Below are 26,944 nucleotides of genomic sequence, written 5' to 3' on the forward strand. Positions count from 1 at the left end.
CAAAAAAATATGAGACACCAATTTAATGTCTAACTTAACTTAACCTCAAAATTAAATTATTATTAATATATTTTAAAAATTAATTTAATATTGATAAATATAACATCATTATTCTAAAACGCCCTACCAATTTAATGTTGAAGAATAATTAACGCAATATAATTCCTCCCCAAAAAAATGAAAAAAAGAGAAACTTCCACTCTTAAAATTACATTTAAAGATCCTTACCCTATTTCAATATGTCCTGTTTCATTTCATTACGTCCAAATAAAATAAATTATTATTCAATCAAATATACTTTGATACTATACTCGGTTGCTATTACTCGATGCCCTATTGTTTGCTAAATAATTTCACCAATTTCGTAATTTTCCTTTTCAAGAAATTTTAGTTTAACCCGACTGTAACAAGTGACGTCAGAGGCGTTTCTGGCCATCGAGGAAGCCCAGTTTGAAATACCGTATTTTTTTCCTTTGCGTTAAATCGTTTCAGACCCCCACTGACTTCCCTCCGTCATTGATTTGAACTGCTTGTGTAACTATATATAGGTATTTGCTTTTCATTTTATGAATTGGAGGTACCCACAGAAATTCCAGTGAGCAAAATGCGGGAAAAACATTCTATCTATTTGATTGCTACAGGGGCCATACTGGGCTCATGTGTAACGGTTGCACTAATCAAGATATTTTCAAGGTCAGTTTTGCATTTTCCACGGATGGTTTAAAGGGAAATAATTTACTTCTTATTTATGTTCATATATAGTTTGCTTTGGGATTTAACAACCCATTAATGTCCCCATAAATGTATTTTGATTCGAATTTAATTCATTCACTTTCATAGAATTTATTCAGGAAGAGGGTTTAGTCAAAAGCTTGCAGGATTCGATATTGTCATTTATGTATTTTGAATGTTCATGGTGTATGCTTGTCTCAGTGCCCTCTTACAACGCACCTATGTTATAAGCTTAAAAAACTCAAAACAGAAGACATGAATGCTTTTATTATTTATTCTAGCTTTGTGTCAACTGGACATGTAAAAATTGCAACTTCAACAAAATGGTGAAACGCTGAAACTGTTTTTCACGTAATCCTAAAAGATTAGAAAATAATCAGAGCTTTGCTTAATTCGGCACTTGAATGCCGTCAGAGCTCACTTTATAGCTGCAGAAGATCTCGCATGAAATTCGTCGTCCATATCCTCAGTCTCACTCTAAGAAACTCAAAAGAAAGCATTAAATGCCAGAAAAGGAACGATAGAATCCTTGAATTCCATAGGCAAGATTCTAAACTGTATGCCAATTTTACATTTGATTTGATATTGCATTAAAATTTTGTACATAGGATCATAAGTTGGACGATTCTGTTTTGTTACAAATAGCACGCCGATACTTTCATCTGCAGATCATTTTTGTAGGCGAGATTTTGGATTGATAAGCTTGAGCCTGCATCATCTCTGACAATTTGTAACTTGCTGACCCCCTTTTCTTTTCTGATCCCTTCTGCAGTCTGCTGTAATCATTTAAACCAATGCCCTCATGGTGATGATAAATAATTTTAAAGCTGCTAGCTATTTAGTTTACTGCTAAATTAATCCTCTGTAGTTTTTCATTTCCTTGTGTCACACAACTATTTTGTTGTATTTTTTCTACCTTCTTTTTTCAAGGAGAAAGTCATATATTGATATTTCAAGTAGAAATCAAATATACATATAGTTGTGCCTTACAAGCACTCCAAAAAAGCCGAAACCTTGGCTTTCACTTCATAAAAACTGAAAACATCAACAAATCCATCTTACTTCATTACATTCTAAATTTTCATCACGTGGGATTCCTACCAGTTCTATGCTTCAAAAAAACATACATTAAACACTTAAAAACTGCATAACATGTATTTTTTTTATTTTTTGAATCTGGAAGGGCATGCCCCTCCATTTCTTCTTCAATTTTCGACAACCCCTCCTGCAAACTGAGTGCTGCATTCTTTCTACCTGGGTTCACATTTTTTGCAATTTAGAAGAATCAGAGAGTGAAGTTGAAATGTTGTAGCTTGTCGAGCATTTGGATGTTTGAATGGCTTTGTCCAAGCTCCAAAGCATTGGGATTATGCTGTAGTTTTCATATAAAAGTCACTTTGGAGAACGTCAGGTGAGAGCATCGCTGTTAGTGCGGTTGTTGCTTATACCTCGAGGAGCAGGGACCGCAGTTGGAAAATATAGTCATTGCAGTGGCACCTTTTTGAGAGGTGGTTCTTCCTCTATTCAACTAACATCAGTACCTCCTTTTGGCTATAAAGATAAAGTGGGCAAGACGAAAGAACGTTTACTTGTAAGACCTTCCTTTGCAAGCAAGCAAAATGATAGGTGATTTATGTCCAATGCAGCAATATTAAATATCGGCATCTGAGAGAGGAAAATCTCATTCCACATGCTTTCAGATTACATCTTAAGATCTTCTGTATAACATCGAAATGGATTAGAGAAAAGAGCATATCAACTACATGCAATGACTTCAATTCGTAACTTTTTTCTTTTTGATTTGACGATATGCGAAATATTACAAGCATTTAACAATTGTCAACATTTTTTCACACAAACACGGAGAAACAAAACCCTGTGCTGGTTAAAGGGCCATTTCAATACGACCCAGGGTACATAAGCTTAGACATGCACAGAATAATTAAGATCCCTCCTGCACCACAGATTAATGTCAATAGACAAAATCAAGAATGGTGATCTGATATTCCGCTGAAACAAAATTCTCATTATTAAACAGCAAAATGCATTGCTCCTTATTTTCAGTTTCTCAGAATAAATAATATATAGCAATAAACTAAGCAAATGATACTGTAATATACCAAATTATAAATTTGCTGGATATTACTTCAGAATTTGCACCGTCAATTTGACAAACAATTTATGCAGATCGAACCATAAAATCAACGGCAAAAACTGGAAAAATATACTATAACTGGAGAACAAACACGATAAACATGCAGAGAATATCAGCCTTATTTTATTAAATCTAGAATAGGAAATAGTATGCTAATACAAATTATAGAATACTGGAGATGGCTGAGGTGATGCCCTCAAAAGATCAGCAATAATGCTGCAGTGGGCCTCCAAAAATAAACCGATCTGTTGAAAGCACCTGTGAATTCTGAATGAATCCACTCGTGGGAGAGATGGGTTCTCGCCTACTCTCACTGAATCACCCGAGGGTTTTCGTCTTGAGGCTAACAAAGCAGAGAACTAAATTCTCCAATCTACTCCAAAGACAAATCCTCAAACCAAGATGTTCTCAAATGATCTCCTCATCTTTTTAAAGACTCAATAGATAGATCTCCAAGCTTCTAGAAGTGTTTTATTTTATTATTTTATTGTCATTCCAGAAGCTCCTCCTTGATTTTGTCTTAAGTGACTTTTTAATTTAAGTCACTTTTGGCCTTTTCCCCTTAATTAATATTTTCACTTTTTAATTAAGTGATTAATTAAAGTCACTTTTAATATGGGAAAATGGTAAATAAAATCACCAACCATATTTTCTCTGGCTAGTGGAAGTCACTTCTTAGCATCTCATCCTGTAGATCTTTTTGTTCTGGTTCCAACGAGCTATTACACTAAGGTGTTCTGTCAAATATTCCCCCCAAAATGTCATCTTAAGCGTAATTAATTAAGTTTTGCTCAATAATAACTCTGTTTTACGAGAATTATCAGAAAGCAATGGAACCAAAAATAAGCTGTGCGGTTATGCTCCCCATGATGAATATGCAAAGCGATTGTTGTCGGATCCCATAAAATTCCTCAAAGCCCCTCCAAGACACCTGATGATGTAATCATTGTAGAAAATCCACGAAATTTTGGAACTGCTAATATGAACAATTTGAAAACTAGTTTCTTTTCATATAGACACAAAATTTCTCTACTTATTTTGCAGCAGAATAAGAACATAAATAAATACACAATCACACAGTTCAACAACACAATTTTTCTAGGGAACCCAACTAGGAAAACCCTCTGTTTGCTTGAGAATTTTCTTGATAGGAAATTTAGAGCAATGGATCACTTAAATACAACTCTGCCTCAATAGAAACCAATCTGATTTCTCTGCTAGAACTAAGCTTGAAACACCTGCAAATAAACTTGATCTTGCTCACTGAATTCTTATCCACTTATGGAGGCCTATTACTTTGCTCGAAAATCTCTATTTTCTAACGCAATAGGTGCTCCTATTAAATAGGAATGCTCCCTATTTCCTAGCGCATTCCTTGCAAGAATTCATCTCCTTCAATAATTCACACAAGCTCCTCTTGGCAGCCTTTCTCTCACAAGCTCACACACAAACTAGTGCATACAATTATTTTTACAATTGTGCCTTCGCTCCTCCTTTTAAGCTTTTCGAATAGGCTAAATTTGGCAAGTCTTTATTTTAGGAAATCGAACTGCTAGTTGAAGAGTTAACAAAGGCTATCAAGCTGTTGTAACTCGTCCTGCCTTAATTTAGAAGTTAAGGCTCTCTTAGCTCGTCCTTTCCCAAATTAACTCGCACTAGAAGACAACAACTGAGCCTTCCACATCTGCACTAGTCAAACTGCTTCATGCACACGTCCTAACTTTTAGGAATTTGCCCTAAATTTTAGGAACTCGTCCTAATTTTTTGGGATTAACTCATAACTTATAGGAACTGTGCATGCTAAGGAAAAATTGCTTTTGGTCTCTTTGACTAAGGCACAAGTCAAAGAAGGACCTTTCTCGCTACTATTTTCAACACTCCCTCTTAGCGAGGAAGGTGCTTCTGGAAGAACCTCGTCCACCTGGATCTGTCTCTGATACTGCCACGTTCTCTGTTGCTCCCTACACTAGTAGTATAGGGGCCTAACAGAAGATTTCCCTGCTTTCTGCTGCAGAACCTGATCTGAAGACCTGTTCTTTCCCACCATGTTCTGCGAGTCCATCACTTCAGTCATAAGTGCCATGTACTTTGTGTACCTCTGTGGTTGCTTCCTCTGGTTGGAAGTGATACTGGAAGATTCGACTCTCTTATGATCTTCCATAAACAATTTTTTTGCCCCCTTGGCTCGAATTCTCCCTATACTAGGAGTCTCTAACTGAGTGGCTGCCTCCACTTGCCCTAGGCTATGCTCCACGTCATCCTATTGGTCAGTTCAACTGCCAACTAACTTAGACTCAAATTGAGATACTGGTTGAGGCTCCATCTGGAGAGCTCTATCTTTCTCTCGCTCAACCACCACTTCTCTACTCTGAGCTCTCCCTGCCTTGCTACTCAAGGTTGCACCTGTCTCAAACAAATCTACCCACTAACTGCTCTCTTGCTCCTCCAAGATCGTCAACTCTTAGGGTCTTCTGTGAGTTGTTCACAACACCTAGGCTGCCCACTTTTGTCTTCCTCTGCTGCTACGGTAGACTAGTCAAGTGCTTGGAGGCTACCCTCTTTTCACTATAGAAGTCCTTCTTTACAACTGTGAACTAGGGCTTGCTCATTTGACTTCCCTTTTATCCCTTCAAAGAACAAGCCCTTGAGCATCAAACTTCTGCCACTCCTAGCAAACCTATGCTCCTTTATAAGTCTGCACTTAGGGCTCCCAAAGACACCTTCTTGCTGCCCTCCACACAATCCACAAGATGTCCTCCAACCTCTATCCAAACTGGACACCATATCCACTAGCAAACATCAAATTCAAGAGGACAAAACATACCTTGTTTTCTCAGCCAATTGTTGCTCCTCTTGACCTCGGCTTTTGTGCCCTTCTCTGCAATTCTTAGCCCTCTGTGAGGGCTGACTGTAACTACAGTTACAACCCCACAAACTCGGCCCTCTGTGCTTCCAAATAATGCGGATTAGCTTCCCCAACAATCCTCCCTTATTCCTTGTCCTTCTCGCCTTTTTACAATCCACTATTTGGCCTTTTTGGTACTCAAAGAGACCACCTACAGAACTGGGCAACACTAGGGCATACTATTAAAGAAGGCATCTTGTTTGACAAGTTCTTTGTAGGGTTGGTCTTTCCTTTAGGATAGTATGTAGTTGTTTACTTGATTTTGTATAGCATCATAGAGAAAAGCATGTGATAGTAGCATACTTAGAGTCTACTTGGTTAAGTTGCTTTGTAAGAATCATCTAGTCTTTAAAGATAGATATACCATTTTGCATATTGTTCATCTAGGCATTATCTAACATTATTAGAAGTAGTCATGTTGCTAAGGCGGATCATCATGATCCTGTAAGAAGCATCAGTTTGAAGGTTCTTGAGAGAAGCATTATGACAAGGTTAAAACTTAATATACATTCCATATGGTATGGAAACAATACTTTTGGAGGGATGAAGGAATGCAATGGGTCAGGATGCAGGCTCATTTTGAGATATATAACTAGATGATGGAATAAGAAGCATAGTAATGCATATTGAAAGTAACTCTTGGATAAGATTCATATATGAAGAATCTTGTAATATGCTTTATATGGTTATATGATGCTTAAGAGGAAAAAGTTGACATACTCTAGGATGAATAAAGAATTAAGACTTTCTCTAGATTATGTAGAATAATGATCAACATCTAGTGCAATCTGCGGAAGAAAAGTTCTAACTTGGTAATCAAGTTCAATCCTTGGGCACTCTAATGCATGAGGAGATGGACCATAAGGATGTTGATGCTTGATGAGAAAGTCATCATGGTGAGGTAAGTCTAAGTTTGATTATTTTTGGTTATCTGGTTAACATATTATTTTGCTACCTAGAAGGATGTTGCAGGAATATATGAAGAATGTTGGACAAGCTCAACATAGGATACTTGGCAATTATGAAGTCAAGATATATTCATCTTGGGATTGTAAGGTAGTAGTGCAAGAAGATAACCTGAAGGTCATCAAGAGAGATCACTTTCATGTAGAAGCTACGATCAACTTGAAGTTTGGAAAGGCTCAATATAATGCCTCCATCCATGATGTCAAGATGAAGGTAATGAGCAAGAGAGATGACTTGAATCCTGTCATAAGATTGAAGAGTAAAGATGGCTCCATGATACCTTGAAAGGAAGCAAACTCGATGCGGAGAAAAGAGGGAGCCATGTAGCTATGAAGAATAAGTAGCTGATACTCTTATAAAGATAAGCTATAAGGCTTGTGGTTTTTGACTTCCCAAATAAAAAGGAAGTTTGTAATTTCCTCTGGATTTGAGAGGGAGTAAAGGAGTCTCCTTGAATAGGAGCAAGGATCTATTCCCTAATCAAAAGGAATAGGGATATCCTCTCTGGTTGAGAGGGAGTGATGTTAGACATCACATGTGCATTCTCTTCTTCATGTGTCAAGCACTTGACTAGGACTAACAACTATAAGTCTAAGTGAAGGTCATGGAGAGAGAATGGTGGAGGATTGGATAAGCATATGTGGTTTCCTTGAGGATATACCATCGAAGAAAGGAAAGGGACTGACACTTTTTGAGGACAGAACAGGTGTCCAAGATAAGAGTGATTGAAGATGACCGATATTCTTTGAGGATTCAGGTTTTGAAATCCAAGATAAGAATAGACCTAAAAGGACATACCTTGTGAACATTCAGATGGGGTTTGTGCCTTGTAGAGGTAGTGTGGTATCACACATAAAGCCTCCTAGCATAATGGTCTTGAATGAAGTTGAGCTTCTCAAGTTAGGCCTTAGTGATAGTGCTGGTTATAATGATGATGCTTACAATTTGGCTTATCAATCTGACTCTTCTTATGAGAACTCTTTAGTTTGAGAATGATGTTTTACTGGTTGTACACTTATGAATACTCATTTAAGAGGGAGTGTTGGAAATGTAACTAGTTTCAGTCTTCATAATTGTTGTTGTACTCATTTTGTTAAATTTGGCAACTAGGGCCAAACTCCACCTTGGACAACGCATATGATGTCGCTGATATTTTTATTGGGTTCCTCTTTCCGAGAGGTGTAGGATTGATCTAAAGATCATCTCATTCTGACATGTACAAATGGAATTATGAATTTATTTTGTTTATGGACAAATTGTCAAGGTCGGCCAACAATCTACTGTAGGCTCAGAAGCACAAAAGACACGTCTATTCATCCTCAATGTTGCATATAAATGGAAGGTGCATCTACCTCATTTGGACATCATTCATTTCTCACACATCTCTCCGTCCTCATCTGATTGGGTCGTACAACTTCGAGGCAACCTTCTCTCTCTCCACACATGCGAAGGACAAACTGCGTTTTTTGTTATGGGCGTTGACCAAATTGCAGGAAGGGTTTGACCAACGTTGGCCGAGTTGCAGTTGACCGAGTTTGATTGCGTTTTTCTTGGGGAATTTTCTGTTTGGGTAGGCGACATTTTTGGGCACAAAAATCGAGGCAAATAGAGATGTTTGACTAGCATTGATCGCATGTTTGACCTCTACATTGACCAAGTTTGACTGTCATTTTCGGCACTGTTTTGGACTGATTCAGATGACCGTTGGAGCTTGAGTTGATTGGGTTTGACCGTGTTGATTTGAAGGAGAAATTCTGCTCCATTGACCAGCGTTGACTTTTTGGTTAGGGCTTCCTGTGGCAGTTGTTTGACTAGACAGATTTGACTTTGATTGTGCAAGTGGATTTTGCATATTGTACTCTCTCTCTGCTGAACTTTGAAGAATAATAAGAAGACTTGATCAAAGGGTTTCCCCACATTGGGGTTTGTCCCTGGCATGTGCCACATCTTGTGTCATCTTGTCTTGGCTTGTCTTCTACTGTTTTTATTTATGTTCTATCTACATTTATTGTCATGTTAATGTGATTGCTAACCTAGAAATTGATTTTGGGCTAATAGGAAAATTGAAGTAAATTTCTCTTAAGCATAGAACATACCATTGTTATCTAAAATTAACATGGTATCAAAGCTGAGGTGAAGACAAAGCCCAAGCAATAGTGAAAAGAGCAATCACTGAGATTTGTTGGATAAGAACAAGAGTCAATGGCCTCCGCATCTTACTTCAAGCCTGATGACAGGCTCAATGATAATTCTGATCATCATGCATGGAAGATATCTCTTGATTTGACTTTGGAAGAGCAGGATGTTATGGACTATGTGTAGGGAAAGATTTTTGAACCTCCTTCTAATGCACCGAGTGCCACGAAGACAAAGTACAAGAAGGGTGAAGTCAAAGCAAAGAAGATTACCAGGGTTTCTATTAGCAAGCATTTGGTTGCATACATCTCTGATTTGAACACATCTAAGGAGATGTATGACAAGTTGGTTGGCATGTTCAAAGCTAGCAATGCAAACCAAGTTCTCTTTATCAAGAACTAATTGAAGGACATAAAGAAGGGAAGAGGTGAAGATATTCAATCCTACTTCATGAGGATTACCGAGATAAAAAATGATCTTCTTTTGATTGGAGAAGTTATTGCTGATAGGGAGCTCACTCTCATTGCCCTTGGACGACTCCCTCGTGAATGGCATGTGTTCAACACTACAATTCTCAACAATGATAGGATTCTAGGTTTTGAAGAATCGCTGACTAGATGTTCTCAAGAAGAGACAAGGATGATGGAAATGGATATGCCTTCAAATAGGAATGATCCTACTGCATTCTCCGCTCATGCTAAAAAGAAGAACAATGCAGGTTCAAAGAAGCAATGTCAAGGAAGGTCGGGATTCAAAAATGGAAGAAAGGGAAGATGCTTCATTTGTAACAAGTTTGGCCACTATGCTAGGGAGTGTCCTAATAGAAGGGATACACCTCATGACGAAAACAATCATAACAACAACAATTTTAGAGGCAACAACAATCAAAGGAATGGCAGGTTCAGCAACAAAGGAAAAAGGAATGCTCCCGCTACTCAACATGGAAATTGTTGCCCTCCCAAAGATCAAGAAACTCTAGGTATGATGAATCTAATGTTGTTGATAACAAGTAAAAATAATTTTATCTTATATCTGCCCTCTCTACTACCTCTCCTCTAGATACTTTGGGAAATTGGTTGATCGATAGTGGTGCCTCAAGGCACTTCACTGGGTATAAGGAAGCTCTTTCAAATCTAATTGAAAATGATACAAATTTGGAAATTATCCTTGGAGACAATGCCACCTATCCTGTGAAGGTAGTTGGGAATGTTACTCTTCAATTGAATCAAGGTAACACCATTCATCTACAAGAAGTACTATATGTACCCGATCTAAAGAAGAACTTGGTATCTATCTCGGTGATGGAAGACAAAGGATTGAAGGTGGCATTCATTGATGGAAAGGTATGTGTTTCGAAAAGAAATTTCAAAGAAGCATTTACTCTTGGATTCAGGGTTGACAACCTATATCAAGTTGGAGGAAGTTCACTAGGAGCCATGTCTTGCGATACATCTCTTCAATCCGAATTATGGCATCGAAGGTTTGCTCATCTTCATTATAAAGCCCTACCCGATGCGAGGAAGATGGTAACAGGGATGCTCGAAGTTAAAGTAGAACATGAAAGTGTTTGTCAGGGATGTGCCGAAGGAAAACATACAAGGGGACCATTCCCCTCAAGTGATAACAAGACTACTGACATATTGCAATTGGTTCGTTCTGATCTATCTGGTATGATGCCTGTAAACTCTTTGGGAGGATATTCATATTATGGTATCTTTGTGGATGATTTCTCTTGAAAAACTTGGATATGTTTCTTGAAGAAGAAGGATGAAGTATTCTCGTGGTTCTGTTCTTTCAAATCCTTGGTCGAAAATCAACTCGGGAAGAAGATCAAAATATTGAGGACCGATAATGGAACCAAATATGAATCAAATGAGTTCAATTACTATTGTAGAGAAGCTGACATTAAGAGGGAGACTACTACCGCATATACTCCTGAGCAAAATGGTGTTGTTGAAAGGAAGAATCGTTCCATTATAGAAGCCACTTGTGCGATGCTTCATGATCAAAGCCTTCCAAAGTTCTTATGGGCGGAAGTTGCCAACACTGCCGTGTACGTTCAAAATAGATGCCCTCATAAAGCGTTGGAAGGCTTTGAAAGATGGTAATAGGTATGCTCGAATTTAAAGTAGAACATGAAAGTGTTTGTCAGGGATGTGCTGAAGGAAAACATACAAGGGGACCATTCCCCTCAAGTGATAGCAAGACTACCGACATATTGCAATTGGTTCATTCTGATCTATCTAGTATGATGCCTGTAAACTCTTTGGGAGGATATTCATATTATGGTATCTTTGTGGATGATTTTTCTTGAAAAACTTGGATATGTTTCTTGAAGAAGAAGGACGAAGTATTATCGTGGTTCCGTTCTTTCAAAGCCTTGGTCGAAAATCAACTTGGGAAGAAGATCAAAATATTGAGGACCGATAATGGAACCAAATATGAATCAAATGAGTTCAATGACTATTGTAGAGAAGCTGACATTAAGAGGGAGACTACTACCGCATATACTCCTGAGCAAAATGGTGTTGCTGAAAGGAAGAATCGTTCCATTATAGAAGCCACTTGTGCGATGCTTCATGATCAAAGCCTTCCAAAGTTCTTATGGGCGGAAGTTGCCAACACTGCCGTGTGCGTTCAAAATAGATGCCCTCATCAAGTGTTGTACTCCAAAACTCCCTAAGAAGTTTTCACCGGTAAGAAACCTGATGTTTCTCGCTTTAGAATTTTTGGTAGTCCTGTATATTTTCATGTGACGAAAGAAAAGAGAAGCAAATTGGATGCATCTGGGAAGAAAGGAACATTTGTGGGCTACAGTGAAACTTCTAAGGCATATAGAATCTATGTGCTTGGTCAAAGAGAAGTGGAGATAAGTCATGATGTCACCTTCAATGAAGATGCTGCCCTTGGGTAGATTAGTAACCTTCCCATTCCAAGGAAGGACAAAGAAGCGGATTAAGGAAAACAGGGAGAACCGCAGGATGATTCGATGCCCGATGTTGAAGGACTAATGGATCCCATTGATCCCCTCCTCATCAGCCCTCCTCCTCCAAAAAGAGACCCTCATGGCTTAGGGAAACTCTCGAAGATGCCAAGAGACATGTTGCACCAAGGGGGACATTTTGTGAAAGTAAGAAGCCGAATAGCTACCACGGGTACTTAACTGCCATAAGCACCATTGTTCAATCTGAGCCTTGCACATTCGAAGAAGCTGTGAAGCACCAAGTTTGGAAGGACGTTATGACGAAGAGTATGAGTCGATTACGAAGAATGATGTATGGGATGTGGTCCCTAGACCCAAGGACAAATCCGTTGTCACCTTGAAATTGCTCTACAAGATCAAGCATGGAGCTGATGGAAGTGTTGAAAAGTTCAAGGTCAGATTTGTTGCTTGAGGCTTTTCTCAAAAGGAAGGTGTGGACTATGATGAGATATTTGCACCTGTTGCCCGATATACCACCATTTGTTCGATTATAGCCCTTGTTGCCTCACAAGGATGGAATCTACACCAGATGGATGTCAAGACCGCCTTCTTACATGGTTCAATTAAGGAGGAAGTCTATGTAGAACAACCCGAGGGGTTCGAAGTTCAAGATCGTTAGACACATGTATGCAGGTTGAAGAAAGCCCTCTATGGGTTGAAGCAAGCTCCCCGAGCTTGGTATGAGAGGATCGACAACTATCTGATGAAGCTGGGATTTACAAGAAGTGAAGCTGATCCGAACCTTTACTTTAAGGTTGAGAATGATAGACCTCTCGTCTTGGTACTTTATGTGGACGATCTCTTTCTGATGGGTGCAAACCCTCTTATTCATCAATGTAAGAGGGAGTTGGCTTCCGAATTTGCGATGAAGGACCTAGGACTGATGCATTATTTCCTAGGGTTGGAGGTCGACAAAATCCAGGTGAGATTTTTCTTTCTCAAGGAATATACATTGTGAAGCTACTTGAAAGGTTTGGGATGGTGGACTGCAAGTCCATGATTACTCCGATGGAACTTAACTTCAAGAAGTTACGTGGAAGTGCTGCTGGGCTCGATTTGGGAAATCCTTCTGAGTATCGTCAACTCGTGGGGGCCCTGATGTTCTCGGTGAACTCCCGTCCGGACATATGCTTTGCAGTGAATACATTGAGTCAGTTTATGGTCGAGCTTCATCACATACATTGAAGTTTGTTGAAGATTCTAGGGCAATTCTATGTAGTGTGATTCTTCTTGACTTGATAACAATTTGTGGAGTCTTTTTACTTTTCTTGTTAGCTTAATCTTCTTCTTCTTATTAATGCATGTGTGTGTACTTCATCAAACTGCTACCAAAAACATAAGAACAAGAACACAAGATGTTGGCTCTCTGCCAAGGCCAAAACCTCTCTTCTCTTGAGAGGAAAACCCTTTAGTAAGTTTCTCTTATTGAAGCTTCTTATTGATCAATGCCAAACCCTAGACCCTTGACAAGAATATCCTCCAAGCACAATGGACTTGATGAGACACCCTGGCCTTGATAATGGATGTTGTAGCCCTGATGATGAACATTCGACTATATGATGAAATGGTACTTCTTTTGATACACGCCCTCACTCATTAGACCATGGACATTGCACCTTGGATCTTGGACGTCGCTACCTACCTTGATGATGTGATATGTTGCTTAAGGACATTGCGCTTGTGATAGGATGTTGCACCTTTATGATAATGTGACGCTTGTGATAGGATGTTGCACCTTTATGATAACGTGACACTCATTTGAGCCAACCTCGTATGATTTTATGATAATATGGTACTACTTGGTGATGAGACATGACTCTTAGACGACAACTTGCACCTTTTGGGGAGAGACATGACTTTTGGAGCATTTTTACCCTTTTTTGGAGATGATGTCACCCTTTCTTGAGCACTCTCTTCACATGTATGGCATTTATGGAGGAAGTTTTAATTATTGAACATTATTTCTTCATTGTAGAGGCATATTTGGGGATTGGCCTTAGACCTATCCCCCTTGTATTATAGATTTCTCATGTTTGAGGGGCTTTTAGTGGATATTAGCCATTCTAAAGGCATAGTGCTAGGTTTCCTTGTATATATAGGGGGAATGCTCACCTCGCTTGGAGCATTGCTACTTGTAAAGGATTACTACTAGTCTATTTCTATCTTTTCTTTGGAGCTGTGGATGAGTGACTTATGTGACCTCTTGGAGAGATGAATTGTGGATGCTTTCTGAAGTTTGATGGATGATTCATGGCTAGGGTTTACGAAAGAGAATTTATTTCCCTGATGAATGTTCTTTATAAGTCTTTGTGGGTTAACTTATTGAATATATTTAAGTGCAAATGTGCTTATCAAATGGTGACAACACATTCTATTTGCATTATGCTTTTAATAGATCCTATCTTGTAAACCCTAGCAAGAGTTCTAATGAAGAACCTTCCCTTGATATTGGCCTGAAAGCTTGTTAGATGACATAGGAGGATCTTCTAGGGTTATAGTGGGCAACCCTCGATATAACATTATAGGAGGATATCCTAAGGTTAGAAGTGGAGAACTTTAGGTATCACCCAATATCTATTCTCGACCTTCTTCGTGAGAGTCCATGGTTTGACCCTATTAACCCAAAAAAATAGTAGGCACTAGCCTAACTCACAATATTCAATCATAAAAACCGAAATTTTATCTTTTATTTTATGTTTTAGGGTAAAATTATTGTTTGTAACAGTAAAATTTGCATTTTCAGCCGTAGAATACCTAGAAATTTAGGGTTATTGAGCATTTGTATGGTTAGAAATTGACCTTAATGTCATATAATTCAATGCCAATTTAATTTACAACATTCTTAGGGTTGGACATCCTGCATTTTAGGGCTGTTATATCTCATTTAATATTCAGAAATTTGTTTCGTTGAGAGGTGCTTTACAACCCAGTATGGAAGAGATGTTGTAGTGGTGCATTGGATGAGATGTTGTAGTTAAGCGTTAGATTAAAAAATAATGATAATAAAACATAATGTCTGCTCAATTAAGAAAATAATGAAAAGTAAAAAGTAATAATACAAATAATAAGTCGATTCAATTCAATTCAATTTGTTATATTGTAATTTTGTTTTCATTAATAAAATTTTAAACAATTTCTTCAGGAAAAAATTCATAATATCCATATAAGAAATTTAGATAATGATGATTCATATTCATAACCATGATATTTCAAAACTTCATATTTAAATTTAATTAATAAACATATAATTAGAAATAAGAATATATCTATATATAGAGATGTGAAATATATATAAAATATAAATAGTAACTATAAATTTAGATCCACTTTACCATATAAATTGAAATAATGATGATTCATGTTTGTAATTATGATATTTCAAACTCTCATATTTAAATTTATTTATTTATTTTAATTTTTCTTCTGAGGTAGGTCCACCCGAAGGGATCACATCCCGCCTGCCAAACTAATTAGATCCTAACCCCAAGGGCGTTGAGGAGAATTGACCCCGTGACAATAGCAAGGTGCTTCAACAATGGGTACTTGACCAATTGAGCTAACCCTTGGGGCTAATTTAATTAATAAACATATAAAAGTGTAATACTTACAATAAACCTTTTTTCTAAGCTATATATATATCAATTAAAAATAAGAATATTTGTATATATAGGGATGTGAAATTTATATATAATATAAATAGCTTTATTAAGAACAACATAGATCCATCTTAACTATGGATCTCCCTAGCACTGAGAGGAATCAAATCTCTCGAGGTGCAAACGTTTCTTTAAGTTTTGCATTCAAAAAGAGGTTTGCATCTTGAGAGATTTGATCTTTTTTGGCGCTTCAAGGATCTGTAGTTAAGATGGATCTATGCTGGTAGTTGCATAAACCCTAGCTTAACTCATAATTTCAGTCCTAATTTTATTGCTTATTTACTTGTTCAAGGGATGAATTTTTTATTGATGTTGTAACTTAATATGTTGGTGAAGTCTATCATTTTGTACACAAGTTTTACAACAACCATAGTTTTTTATTTTATTTATAGGATTCGGGGTACCATCTTGACCTATTTCAAATTTGATAGATATCATAAAATGTCTTGAATACAATCTGAAAATTGTATTGAATGAACCACCTTATTCTCACCTTTAATACTGTATCTTACTAGTGGTCTATTGAGTAGCTAATATAGGAGGCCGTAGATTTGATTTGATTTCTTCTTGCTGTAGGATTTTATGAAACTGGTAGGGAAGCTTCTCTTGTGTTGGATTCATCCTTCACTAAAGTGAGGGAAGTGATTATGGAGGTGACAATGGTAATACTTCAACTGTTACACTTATCTTAACCCATGTGAAGGGCTTTGTACTAAGATGCTAGATTTTGTGAGAACAGTCCTGATGATGGACTGCATATTGCAGGTCTGAAACATTGACAAAATGTATCTGAACATGATGAATCCAGAAGTCTATACAAACCAGTGTAGCATGACTCCTATAAGACCCGTGAGTATCCGCGGGTCTTGACGGGTTTTATAACGAGACAGGTCACTCGCATAGAACCCGTGGTTTCTACTTGTACCCACCATAACCCACATAAAACTCGGCTAGCCGCATTGAACCCATTAAGAACTGCATATGACCTACATAAGACCTATGGAGACTGTCGAAACTCGATTTTATTTTTTTGTTGTTGTTTTTTGTTTTGTTTTGGTTCTTCGTTTTCTGTATTTTGCCGAGTCTTATACAGGTCGCCAAGTCAATAGCTAGACAAGTCTTATACAAGTATGAGTTGTGCAACATTGATACAAACAGACTTGACACTTGCTTTCATTTCAGTGGTTGCTTGCATCTGAAATGTAAACAAATACTTTCATTATATTTACAGTCAAAATTGCTATTATAAGCTCATAAAGTATCCAATCTACACAGGAACTCAAAGCAGACGTGTTTTCTACTGTCTATGATTGTTTTGCGAGCCAAGAAAATGATTCAATAATTCATCCTGGTGTTCTGCAATCTCTGTCCATAAAGTTGCCATTCCAGCAACACACATCTTGACTCTTCAATAAATGTAAAGTAATGAGATCGAAATGCTGTGCAAACCAATTCAATAAACAAGACTTCTTAGTCTCATCATCCCCCCCTTGCTTTAAATCCACTCTTCCTTAGTGGATCAAAACTGCAAACAAGTCAGAATGGGATGGAGCTCTATGAGCATTCTTTATCCCAATTTTACATCCAATTTTTCGACAAAAAATTGAAAAGCTATTAACTATTTTTTATACACTATGCACATTGTTTTCCTTTCAGGGCACAATCCAAAAGCCAACATCTGTCTTTTTGGTATAAGAAAAAGAAAAAGCAACAACAGCCTCTGTTTGCTCTGGATTTAAGTGGAATAATTGCACTTTATGACTATCAGGCAGGTGACAAACTTGGATGGATCACCAAATGTGCCGTCCTAAGCATCTGACCTTTTTACTGGACCTTCTTCACTATAGTTGCCTCAGGCAACCATAGTGAAAAAGATATTAAGAGCAGATGGAGCTGAAAATGCACGCCAATCGAACCTTGTACATTATCTCTGATTTTTCTTACCAACTGTTCAGCTCGTCTGACAGCAAGGGTACATGTAGTTGCATTGAACAGTTCTCTTTTCCTCAGCTTTTTTGGCAACCCTCCTTCACAAACTTTTGCTTCCTTCTCAACAATCTCCCACTCAACTTTATAATGTTTTTTCAAAATCTGAACTGTATGCTATGTCTTGGAGGCACAATCCTTCTAAATTCATGGAGCACACAGATGTACCCTATGTCTGTCCATGCATTCTTGCATGGCAACAGATTCCTGTATATATTCTACCTAGCTTCCAATTTGAAGTTTTTATAGTGGGTACAGTTTTACAGATCTGATCATCTTTGCATGAAAAAATGGATGACAACGCTGTCAAACAAACACTCCCGATGAGGAATTGGGGATTGTAGATCTCTGCTCCTGGGAGAAGTTCTCCTGCCAAGAAATGTTATGCCAACAGATTTTATCCTCAACATTGGCTAGAGCTCAATATGCCTCCATTCGATCTACTTGTCAAATATCTAATGGTGCAATAATAAGCATTGATTCCTATTTCAAGCTAAGGGATCTTTCGTTAACCATCATGGGCCAATGCATATATAAGATAATGGGGTGGGCAGCTGGCCATTAACTGGCGCCATTCAACTGTTTGCTGTTGGACCAGAAGTTATTGTGATATTATGCTTCCATAGTCATGAAAGTCCTTGAATTCTTGACATTGTTTTGTTTCCCGAGCTCAATTAATTACTTCAAGTATTCAATTTCATCACATCCTTGCATGATTGCTGTATACATCTCTGAAATGCTCTGATACCATATGGAAAGTTAGAGAATTGTTGTAGAAAATCCACGAAATTATGCAACTGCTCCAATGAACAATATGAAAACTAGTTTCTTTTCATCAAGACACATAATTTCTCTACTTGTTTGCAGCGGAATAGGAACAGAAATAAACAGAGTCACACAATGACAAAAACACAACATTTTCCAGGGAATGCAACTGGGAAAACCCTCTGCTTGTTTGAGAATTTTATTGATAGAAGAATGAGCAATAGATCTCTTACAATACAATTTTGTCGCAACAGAAAACACAAAGGTTCTCCCTGCGTGAACTAGGCTTGAAATGCTAGTTTTTGTAGCATTGGAGGTGTTCTAGTCTCGAAACTTTGTAGAGAGGCTAAAACACAGGAGTTCTCCATAACTCAAAAATCGTTTCTGGAAATTCCACCTAGAAGTGTCTCAATTGGAATCAGTGTTGATAATATCAGCGATATTCGAAAATATCACGATATTTTTGGCAAAACGATATATCACCGAGAAAATATCGCGATATTTTCAAAATATCGCAATATTTTGAAAATATCGGCAAAATATCTGCTATGTTTAAAAATTTGAAAAAATTATTTTTTATGCTTGTCGATATTTGCCTATATTTTCGCTGATATTGCCGATATTTTCGTTGATATTGCTGATAAGATGTTTTCTGGACCCTCGCCGATATTTTGCCGATACCGATATTTTCAACGCTGATTGGAATATTAACCAATTTTTTAATATCTCCCAAGTCTAAACTTACGAAATCTGGTTAATTAATCAGTATTAATTGAGAAAGGTGAAAATTATCTAGAATCTCACACGAATCGATCCAAAAACGATCTCAGCCATATATTATGTTTTAATCTTGACTGTTGGAGTCCCAAATGGAGATTATAGGAGGAGGTCGATGGGTAAATGGAGAAGCACACCAATAGTGCGAGTTCCTTGGCAGATCGAGCTATCCAGCTGCAGAGGTTGAGCAGGGAAGAAGAGTTTGAGCCAGAAGGGCTGCAGGTGTCAGAGGAGCAGAGACAGTGAGTCTAGGGGAAGTCTTCCAGTTCCAGAGAGTCAACTACAGGAGGGCCGAGTTTCTTCAGTGAGGCTGCACAGTGCTGGTGCAAAAACTTTAGAGGCAGAGTTCAATTTGGCCAGACAGAGGGTCGATTCAGTTGTTGGAGGCCGGGAGAATTTCCGGAAGGGGCCAGCAAGTCATTCTTCGAGGTTGGATTAGGTAGATGGCTTGATTAGTTGTAGTTCTAGGCAGAGCGTACAAGTGCTTGCACAAACTTGATGTAGAGGCTGATGCAGGGGTTTCGTGGAGCCTAATATTTTCCAGTTTTGGAGTTCGATTAGTGCCGGGTGAGACAAAATTTGTCTTACTAATTTTTGTGCTCAATTTTCATGTAGTGGATTGCCAGTTTGGGCATCCAGTTATACTCAGAGTTTCCCACTTCTGCTTAATAATAAAAACCCTCACCTGTTACACTCGTTTCCCCAAGTTGGGTTTTTTTCTGGGGGCATTTGTCCAAAAATAATAGTGTCATATTTTGTGTGTGCTAGTATTTTCTCAGTTTCTAGTTTATCTTCTGCAGTATTTTTATTTGTGAAGATTGTAATGTGATTAATACGTTGTTACCATAAGCAATAAACTGCTAAATTAATTAACAGTTAGAAGAATTAATTCTAGTTTGGTATCAGAGCGATTTTGATTAGACGGGGAAACTTACAAGCAAAGGAAGAATTCGCTGCTCGGAAGGAGCAACAAAACAAATTTTTGGGTCTGCGCATAGCCTAAGCTAGGCAATGCGAATCACTGGGTAGTTCGATTTTTCAGTGAAGTAGAGCTATCACACCACTAAACCCATAGCTGAAAAATCTTTAGGCTTTCACCCTTGCCAACATGCTCCTTTAACTATATCTACACCTAGCCACATGTTAATTTTTAACATGTTCTTTGCTCAAGACAGTTACTTCAAAGTTCCATATTAGCCCATTTGATTTGCAATCACATAAATAATTGTTGCTAGTAATTGAAGAAAGAATGTTAAAATTGGCAACTAGGGCCAAACTCCATGTGGGTCATCTTATTTATGGCAGTTGATATTTTTCTTGGATCCCTCTCATCGAGAGGTGTAGGATTGATCTAAAGATCATCCGATTCTGATAAGTATTCATGGAGTTATGAATTTAATTGTGTTATAAGACAATTTGTCAAGGTCGGCTTGCAACCAAATAACCCACACATGTGCTCCACGATTTAGTATAAAAAGAGGTGACTTGGTATTCATTTCTACACACACCTCTCTCTTGATTTCTCTCCACTCGCTTTGGGTTTTAGTGGAAGAGAGATCTAGGAGGAGGATGCCCTAGCCACAGTCTGCCCTAACCAAGAGGACACAGTCAAGTTAGGAAGAAGAGAAGCCCTAACGCTATCAAGGAGGACAACTCTAACCTATACGCTGGTCTCTACGCAATCTAGAAGGAAGCCTATAGTCCTATACGCTGGTCTCTACGCAGTCTAGAAGGAAGCCTATAGTCCTATACGCTGGTCTCTATGCCCTAGACAGCGTGGAAGGGCTGTATGGACAACGTAGGCTTGGAACCGTGGTTAGGAGGCTGCCCTAGACAGCGTGAAAGGGCTGTATGGATAACGTAGTCTTAGCCGCAGTTTGAAGGGTCAAAGGGACAACGTGGGGAAGCTTAAGGAGCAGTATGGAGGGCTGTGGTAGGAACAACTACTGTAGGTGACAACGGATTTGTTAAGGGCAAGTTTAGGGCTGTTTCTAGGTACGGTTAAGAGCAGGAAAGGCAAGCAGCCAGGCCGAGGAGAATAGGAGCAATACGCTACTATTTTGGGCACCATTCTGTGGAGGCAACAACTATAGGATTGATGTTGTGCTTGGCCGCAAGCCTAAGCACACAACTGTGATTGCATTAGGGGTGTTAAGGGCTGATACGCATCCTAAGGAGGCATCATAGCTATGGAAGAAGCTTGCCAATGTGGGCTGTAGTCCACAAGGGACTTGTTTGATGACTGTTAGGTGGAGTTAGGGCTGTGGAACTTGCCCTAACTAGGACTGCCAAAAACTGCAGAGGCAAACATAACAACAGTGTGTTTGGAGGTGTGTTGGGTCCATGATTTTGGATCAGTTTGGATGGGATGTACTTGCAGCCTGTAGTAGCCAAAGTGGAGGGGCAGACTTGATGGTTAGATGCCCTAACCAGTGGCAGCATCTACAAGGTTTCTTAGGTGTTGGATACTGCCACATATGAGCAACAATGTCACTAACAATGGGACAACAAATGCAATCAGGGTGGAGCATGATAGATGGGACAACAAGGACATGGTGCTTGCATGGGACAACAAGCAACCATGGTGCAGCAGTATGAGCAGTGACAACATTAGCTAGATGTCACAGTATCGGAAGGTGCAGCAGTATGACGTGTACAACATGGTCATGAGGTCCAGCGTTGTGATGATGGGTGCAACATGGTGCAGCATGGTGAGGTGCAGCATGATGATGAGATGCAACACAATGATAGGTGAAGGAGTCACCTTGGAGAATCAGTTGAAGCAGCATGTCTTCAATTGATCTCATGTATCATCTTCTTAGAGATGACCTATGCTCTTATTTAGATAAGTCAAAGTGTTGACTTCTGTTGTAAATGTACTATCTCTCTCTCTCTCTCTCTTTGCTGAACTATTGAAGAACATATAAGAAGAATTGATCAAGGGTTTCCCCACATTGGGGTTTGTCCCTGGCTAGCGCCACATCTTGTGTCCTTTTGTCTTGGCTTGTCTTCTGCGATCTATGTTTATGTTCTGTCTGCAATTTACTTTAATGCTGATGTGATTGCTAATCTGGAAAAGATATTGAGCTAACTGTGAAAATTGAAATAAATTGCTCTAAGCATAGAACATAGCTAAAATTAACAAAGAACATAAACGAAAAATGATGAAGACAAGCCAAGACAATAGAACACGAAAATATGGCACAAGCCAGGGAAAAACCCCAAGATGGGGAAACCCTTGATCAATTCTTCTTATTATTAGAATCAAATGTTCAACAGAGAGAGAGAGAGAGTACAATTAAAAAGTCAAAAATGACTTGCCAATTTGAACATTCAGATGCACAGCCCTTAGATCAATAGATGGCCCAATCACAAATGAAATTCTGAAACAGTCAAGTTGTTCCAGATGTCATACAACTGAAGAGGCTTGGTCCACAAATCATATCATTTCTGTACTTGCCTTTGTTGCTCCTGGTTAGGGCTTATGACATACCGCAACAGCCCTTGCAACCCATCCAAAGCATCCTTCTGCTGCAGCCTCTCTTCAAGTAAATTCTGTCCTTCCTCTAGTACAAGACTGTATTTAATTCAACCCACGAACAACCTTCATGACAGCCTGCCTTCATCAAGATAGGTCTGCGGTTAACCAGGCTATATGATTATCATTTAGTCCCTTTGTTCAACAGGATAATGCCAGCGGCTGGCATGTGGTAGGATCCTTGAGGATGCGGCTCACCAAGGAGAGGGTTTTCACACCACAGATTCACACCTAAACCCTCCTTATGCCTGTGGTTGGTCTTCATGACAACTCGGATCTGTAACAGGAGATAAGAGAGCCCAAAACAGTCCTCATATAAATCCAAACTTGCATTTTACAGACTCGGGCTCCAGCCTAAGGAACTCAGCCCATTAGGCAGCCCAAACAAGACATCAAACTATCCCTTCCTTCTTCGCTGGAGGTATTCTTACTTCTGCGGCCATTTCAGAGAGAGTAATGAGTGATAAGTATATGACATAGTGTGATGGAGCACTTCTCTATATAGTATTCGATGGGGACAAGAGACGAGTCCATTGGGTTTGATGAGCCGACATGTAGGAGAGGCCGACCATAATAATTTGTATGAGACAATTCAAAAATTCAATAACACACTTTCGCTTGACCAAATAAGACAATTTTTATATTGATTTGGGGAATTCACTGCTGCAATTATCTTCCCAGAGGAGCTGTCCATAGTGGAATTTGGCCCTAGTTGCCAATTTTAACACCACACCTATGCAACATTACGATATAAAATACACAGTGGAAATCTTTTTTTTTGTAGCTATGAGCATCAGTCAATTATTTTGTTTCTTTTCCTCCAGCATATTTATAAATTTGAGATGTAAATGTAGGAAAATAATATCAATGTGTGCTGCTTTGGGCCTTCTATAATTTGGCATGTTGTATGACTATAAACTGCAAGGACTATTAAGGGGAAGGTTAGCAGTAATGCAGCATGACCTTGTTTTGTAAATTGCAAGGGAATGTATATTGTTTCAGAAATTGTGAGGAAATTTGCCATCTCTCTGATAGTGTGCCATTGGAAGCTGCAGAGATAGGAGCTATCCATAGTGGAATTTGGCCCTAGTTTCCAATTTTAACACCACACCTATGCAACATTATGATATAAAACACACAGTGGAAATATTTTTTTTTGTAGCTATGAGCATCAGTCCATTATTTTGTTTCTTTTCCTCCAGCATATTTATAAATTTGAGATGTAAATGTAGGAAAATAATAAATATATCAATGTGTGCTGCTTTGGGCCTTCTATAATTTGGCATGTTGTATGACTACAAATTGCAAGGATTATTAAGGGGAAGGTTAGCAGTAATGCAGCATGACCTTGTTTTGTAAATTGCAAGGAAATGTATATTGTTTCAGAAACTGTGAGGAAATTTGCCGTCTCTCTGATAGTGTGCCATTGGAAGCTGCAGAGATAGGAGTTTAAAAAATTCAAATAAAGGATTCTCATCAATCAAATACAAAGAACAAGACACCGATAATTTCTCAAATGGTAAGCTCCCTTTTTTCCTTAATATACATTACAAGCAGTTGTTTATCTGAAGAATCAAGTATATTGATTGTGAACTTTGTCACTAAGGAATGGTGTTAGTATCTGTGTTTTTGAAGTTATTTTATTACGATTTGATTATTTGGATGTAATTTTAGATTGTTTATTTTAGATCACTACTCCTTATTTCATTTCTGCTAAGTATGCTCCGTTTTGTGATCTCAGCACTTTCAAATTCATGAGGTTGTTGAAGGTTCTAGAATGTCATCTATTCAAAGGATGAATTTTATTTTTGCTTCGTGCTTAGGCTTATATGAAAGATGGAAGTTTACAAGTTTCAGATACTGGCAATTTTCCATTGCAGGAAATTGCAGAGGTTCCCTGGTAGAGAGGATAGCAGATAAAAAAATTGAAAACAATGGGTTTACTGATGAAGATCTTTTGCAGGATGAGATAGTTCATGAACATCTTACGAGGTAATTTGCAATCCATTTATTAACTAAATGCAACCAAAGGAATATAATTTTTCATTAGTTTGTTGCTTTACATGCATCTGCTTTTAGTCCCAATGTGTAATCGAGGGTTATGTTAAATAGTATAAAATAATTAGTGATTCATGGCTTAGTCATATTTAATACACCACCTCCAGTGGAGATTGATAAAACATTTCTTGCCCAAATCATTAAAAAAATCATCATGGTGAACTTCTGGGAAGATCTCAAGGGCTGGAATGAGGAACTTTGGCCATTAAAAGCCCAGAATATCCACTGAAGAAAGTTTGTATCTGCTGCAAATTTGGAGAACAAATCAGTTATCAAGAAAAATATTATTTTCAAGAAGATTAAAGCAGAAAATTTCACAAATCCATAGCATATGAGTTGAACACCAACACATGAACACTGGACTAATTGCCTCTGACCCAGTGAGACCATAGTGATTCAAGGATGGTAGGATTCACTTGAAATTTGTTGCTAGTAGTGCTTAGAGACCACAATTATGAGAGGCATGTTGCTCTCTGCAAAATCTAGCAGATGCCTGGTGCAAAGCCTTACCAGAGACTATGGGGGCAACAAGGGATTGGTTGCCCAGTGTGACCTCAGCAAACAGTCCCCTGCTCTTTAGTGGAACTACACCACAAGGGAGGCTTCCTTATATTTACCTATAAGGGTATTCTTATTGGAAGGTTCAAGATGTAGTGATCTAGGGCAATTTTCTAGGGTTTTCCACAAAATCTTCTTCCTTGATACAGCAGTTTAATGCAATACGTTTATTGTATCTTTCATCGAACAGATTGTCTTCTTAATGTTACAGTAAATCAAAAGAGAAATATTAATATGCAGTAGAACCAATCCTTTAATTCAATATAGTAAACCCAACATAACAACATAACTGTTCACCAGACCCACGTTAGTTCCTCACAGTATGACCCACATACAATAATTGATAGGCCAGAATAAATTTGATAACACAGTAGTCCCCTAAATAGAATTTGATTAAATTCCACAACTGCAGACTCTATACAAATACGATTTGGGTCATTCATTAAAAACTGCTTCAGATCAGTGAGTTAATTCCAACCGGCGTCTTCACAACCAACCTTGGAGCAGCTACAATCTTTGGCCTCCTGTCTTGCTACGGGAGCCAAACCTCACGGGCATCGGATCAGTGAAACAGTTCCCAGGGTACTTTGCATTTCTTGCCAGAGGGTTAAGAAAAACCTTGCTCAGCCCACGAATATGAATTTCAGAGTGCCTCGCTTTACCATGGAAGTTTGGATCATAAGTTGCGTCTCTTTAAGTGGGCTTGGCCATCTTTCACGTAATTTGAACTATCTTAGAACCACCTCAAACCTTCGGCCTGTAATAGAATAATAAGATGTTTCCGCAAGGTCACAGAGTCTCTTAATTTTGGCTGGAATGATCTTCGCTGGCCTGGGGACCTCAAAAATGGGTACTTCTGTTTTTCCGTCAATTTAGTTCACGAAATATCAATCAGTACTTTTGCACGATCTGACCTCAAACAAGCTTGTATGACCTGAGCAGATTGATATTAAGCAGACACTGTTCTTGAGAATCGTTCTCAAGCCTGAAGCCTATTCCAATTTCCAATACCCAGTGCCAGAACATATGTAGAAAAAATAGAACGAAAGATAAATAGGTTATCAACTAGGGTGGAATCTTTCACCACCGAAATTGATAGGAGGGAAGCGATCTTAAAACCCTCAGAGCCTTAGGCTCAAGAAAAATAGAGATAAAAGATCCAATTCAATCATGCTCCAAAACTAATTCAACCCTTTTGTATTTATAGATTTCCTAGAGGGGTCTCCTCTTCTTAATTGATTGAATAAACTTCACTCCAAACCCCAATTTTGGGTTTCTTTGCCCAGCTTCCCCAAAACACTCCCAGACATTGCATATTTTGGGGTTTTCCCCTTTATTGAGGACTGTAGGCTATGGGGATTGATAGGCTATTTTGTCTCTTAAGCAATTAATTTCCCAGGAACATTACACAAAGTGATATAAATGGCTTGGGGAATGATACTTTAAAGCTAGAATAGACTCAAGTATTCTTTATAAAGGAACAAGTATCCTAATTCTAGACTAAGGACTACTACGAGTTAGGGTTTATTGATAGGCAATGATAAGGAGTATCTAGATATGCATTAGTCAAAGAAAGGATTTCCAGAATGCTTTAAGTCAACAATGGGATAGGGGAACACTCAAATAGGCTTCAAGTTGAATCCTAGCTAAGCACTAGGGTTTCAATACACAAAGGAGCTAGGAAAAGATGACATCAGCCCTAAGTAGGGAATTTTGATCGTTATAAATG

The 26,944-nt window shown here is 38.3% G+C and overlaps 1 protein-coding gene across 1 annotated transcript in view; it reads left to right on the forward strand.

The window, feature by feature from the left end:
- Window positions 1-317: 317 nt before the first annotated feature.
- The window catches only part of LOC149250731 (NAD(P)-binding Rossmann-fold superfamily protein), a 326,674-nt gene continuing 300,047 nt past the window's right edge, over window positions 318-26,944 (forward strand). The window contains exons 1-3 of the mRNA XM_089453731.1: window positions 318-693; window positions 24,039-24,118; window positions 24,480-24,591. Coding sequence (XP_089309857.1) covers window positions 605-693; window positions 24,039-24,118; window positions 24,480-24,591 — 281 coding nt within the window. The 5' untranslated portion in view covers window positions 318-604. The remainder of the gene's footprint in view (window positions 694-24,038; window positions 24,119-24,479; window positions 24,592-26,944) is intronic.

Source organism: Pinus tabuliformis, chromosome 7 (assembly GCF_031772625.1).
Source record: "Pinus tabuliformis cultivar Carrire ecotype Pingquan chromosome 7, CPIR1, whole genome shotgun sequence".
Taxonomy (NCBI): Eukaryota; Viridiplantae; Streptophyta; class Pinopsida; order Pinales; family Pinaceae; genus Pinus; species Pinus tabuliformis.